At 56.2% G+C, this 2,915-nt stretch overlaps 1 protein-coding gene across 1 annotated transcript in view; it reads left to right on the plus strand.

Moving 5' to 3' along the window:
* The window catches only part of OC90 (otoconin 90), a 23,856-nt gene that overhangs the window by 10,490 nt on the left and 10,451 nt on the right, over positions 1-2,915 (plus strand). The window contains exons 6-8 of the mRNA XM_011373831.1: positions 1,814-1,942; positions 2,089-2,130; positions 2,853-2,903. Coding sequence (XP_011372133.1) covers positions 1,814-1,942; positions 2,089-2,130; positions 2,853-2,903 — 222 coding nt within the window. The remainder of the gene's footprint in view (positions 1-1,813; positions 1,943-2,088; positions 2,131-2,852; positions 2,904-2,915) is intronic.

Below are 2,915 nucleotides of genomic sequence, written 5' to 3' on the forward strand. Positions count from 1 at the left end.
TCACGTGTGGTGAGCATCTCCAGGTGTCCCAGGGGCTGGGCAGAGACATGACAGTTCAGAGCCCCCTGGCCGGCCCAGGCCAAGGGCTCTCAGGTGTGTCGTGCTCACTGTCATCGCCACTGGCGGCATCGTCATCTATGGCATCTCTACTTTGCATGGTAGATGAACAACAAATTCTTTTCAAATTGAAACAATAATTAGTTATCAGATTATTCGATTTATAATTGTATACTTGTAGTAACCTTGGGAGCCTGGGAAGGCAAATAGCTTGCTGCTTGTATATCATGTGACATTGGGGCAATTACTTCCTCTGAACCACAAACTGGGACGGAGAAGACCTGCTTCAGAGATTTGTCGTGATAATTAAACAATGCGCATAAAACGGGGAACATAGTGACCGGGATATGTTAAGAACTCAGCGATGGGAGTGGAGGCAGCCGCGGTGATGGATGACGAGGCTGTAGGCCTCATCCGGAAGAATCAGACCCATGGAGCTTCAAACCTCAGCTGCCCGCCTTCCTTGCTGTGCGACTCCAGGAATTTTATCCCAGGCGTCTGGGCAATCGTGGCAGAAGGAGTAGACTAGGCAAAGGCATTGAGGGAAGAAGAGCATGGCACGTTGGCGGTGTCATGCTAGAGCCGCCCTATTTCAGTGTTTGCCGTGGGCTGTAGGCTTTATACAAAGCAACTCTGATCTTCCGGACAACCCCGTTACATTGGGGTCATGAGTTCCAGTTTTCGGACCAGGAGGAGAAAGCTCAGGGAAATTAGATAACTCTCCCAAAGGCATGTTAGCTGCTAAGTGGCAGAGCCAGAGTTTGAACCCAGGTGACACCGACTCCACAGTCCAGGTGACATGGATTGGTTGGAGTTTGGAGCATCGGGAATAGCGTGAGGAGAGGCATGGGTGTTAAATCACTAGGTGAGATACACAGTGACTGCTAAGAGCACTGTGCATTCATTCATTCATTCATTCATTCATTCCACAGATACATACTGAGCACCTACAACAAGTGCAGAACGAGCATCAGGGTAGTGGGGATGTCCTGTCCTTCTGGGGTTTCCTCATGGCTGTCCAACACTGAAAATATTAAAAACAAATGACACAGTACATCAGATAATGGCAAGAGCTGTGATGGACAACAAATCAGGGAAAAGGCACAGGGAGGCTGGGATGCGGGAGCCTATTTAATAGGAAGTTCAAGAGGGCCGCTCTGAGAAGGTGACAGACAAGGCACGTCCGGGAGAAGCGCAGTGCAGAGGCAGGGAACGGCACGTGGCGGACCCCGAGGCTCGAGGTGCCTGGTGTGGTTGAGAAACAGGGGGCCTGTGAGGCAGACATAGGGGTGCGAGGGGGGAGGAGCGGAGGCAGTGGTTTTTACTTTCAGTTGGAAAGTCGTTGGGGGGTTGTGAACACAGAAATGACATGGTGTGATGGTGTGACCTGGGTTTTCGAAGGGCTGTTCCGGCTCCTGGATGGGAATACACTGGGCAGCAGGCGGGAGGCAGCGGGGCTGGTCGGGGGCCACGCTCACAGCCAGGCAAGTGACGGGGCCATGACCCGGGGCAGCGCCATGGAGTGACGACATGTGGTCAGACTCTACAGTGGTCGAAAGCAGAGTCAATAAGATAGCTTGAGGGTTTGGTGTGGGTGCGAGAGAGTGAGCATGGCCCCCAGCCTGGCCCCACATGGCCGAAGGGTGGAGCTGACACATGGGGCCAGGTGGCTCAGTGAGGCCCAGGGATTGGGTAGGCAGGTCAGAGCCCCGCCTGTGAGGTCTTCCGACTGGCTCTGCCCTCGCTCTGTGCACAGAGTCCAGGGACCCATGTGAGCGCCTGCTGTGTGCCTGTGACAAGGCTGCCATAGAGTGCTTGGCCCGGTCCAGGATCAACTCCTCCCTGAACCTCCTGGACACCTCCTTCTGTCTGGCTCAGCCTCCAGGTAGGAAGAGCTGGGCCCTGCATGGGTGACGGTCAGGGGAGGGAGCTGGTGAGGGGCCCTGGCGTGGGTGCGGTGTATCTCCTAACATCCCCCAAGCCGCTGATCTAAACAGGCTTTTCCATGTCTTTTTGTCGTCGTTTTTGCAGAGACGACTAGCAGGGAGGAGCCCACGACCCTCCTGCTCGGAGGTAAGTCCTGGGGAAGCTGCTCTTCCTCAGACCTGGGGGGCGGACGACTGATGGGAGCCGGTGGACACGCAGTTTATGCTGTCACTGCTTGTTCGCCAAGGTTCCCACGGTCTCTTAGTCCCAAAAGCGCGGGTGCGGAATTCGAGGGGCACCTTAGCAGAGCACCCCTCCTTTCCTGGGACGGGGACCTCTTCCTCAGTAGTCCTGCAGGGTGTCGATGTATGTGCATGGGTTTCTGGGAGTGTGCAGGCATGTGTGAGTCCGTGCATGGGTGTGTGCTTGTGCGTGGATGTGGGCGTGTGCACGCGTGTATAGGGGTGTGCGTGTGTGTTTGTCTGTAGACCTTCCGAGTCCAGCACTCTCTGCCATCCTGCCTCCCCTTTGAACCAGGTCTTCTCAGGCTGGGATGCCACACCCCACAGCCACCAACCTTGGGGGTTGGCAGCCCTTTCATCGTCACAGCCTGTGTCAAATACTGTCCCCTCCTCCACTGGAACCCAGAGCCAGCTGGAGCCCCTCCTGAGCTGGGGCCTTGCTGGGCCCCCATGCACTACGGGAGGTGTCTGAGAGGCGGGGGACCCTAAGACAGAAGGAACAGCCCTTCTCCGTGGGCACCGTGTAGCTCACCCCCTCTGCCCTTGGTCCCACAGTCCCCAGCCTGTTCTCATTTGAGCCCCTGGTGCCTGGTGCTGACAGTGCTGTCGGGGCCTCTCTTTTTCCAGTGGATCCTGTGGAGCCCACAGACACCAGCCTGATGGCCCTCTCAGGAGAAGGTGAGCACAGGG

This window comes from Pteropus vampyrus, unplaced genomic scaffold, assembly GCF_000151845.1.
Source record: "Pteropus vampyrus isolate Shadow unplaced genomic scaffold, Pvam_2.0 Scaffold232, whole genome shotgun sequence".
In the NCBI taxonomy this organism is placed as follows: Eukaryota; Metazoa; Chordata; class Mammalia; order Chiroptera; family Pteropodidae; genus Pteropus; species Pteropus vampyrus.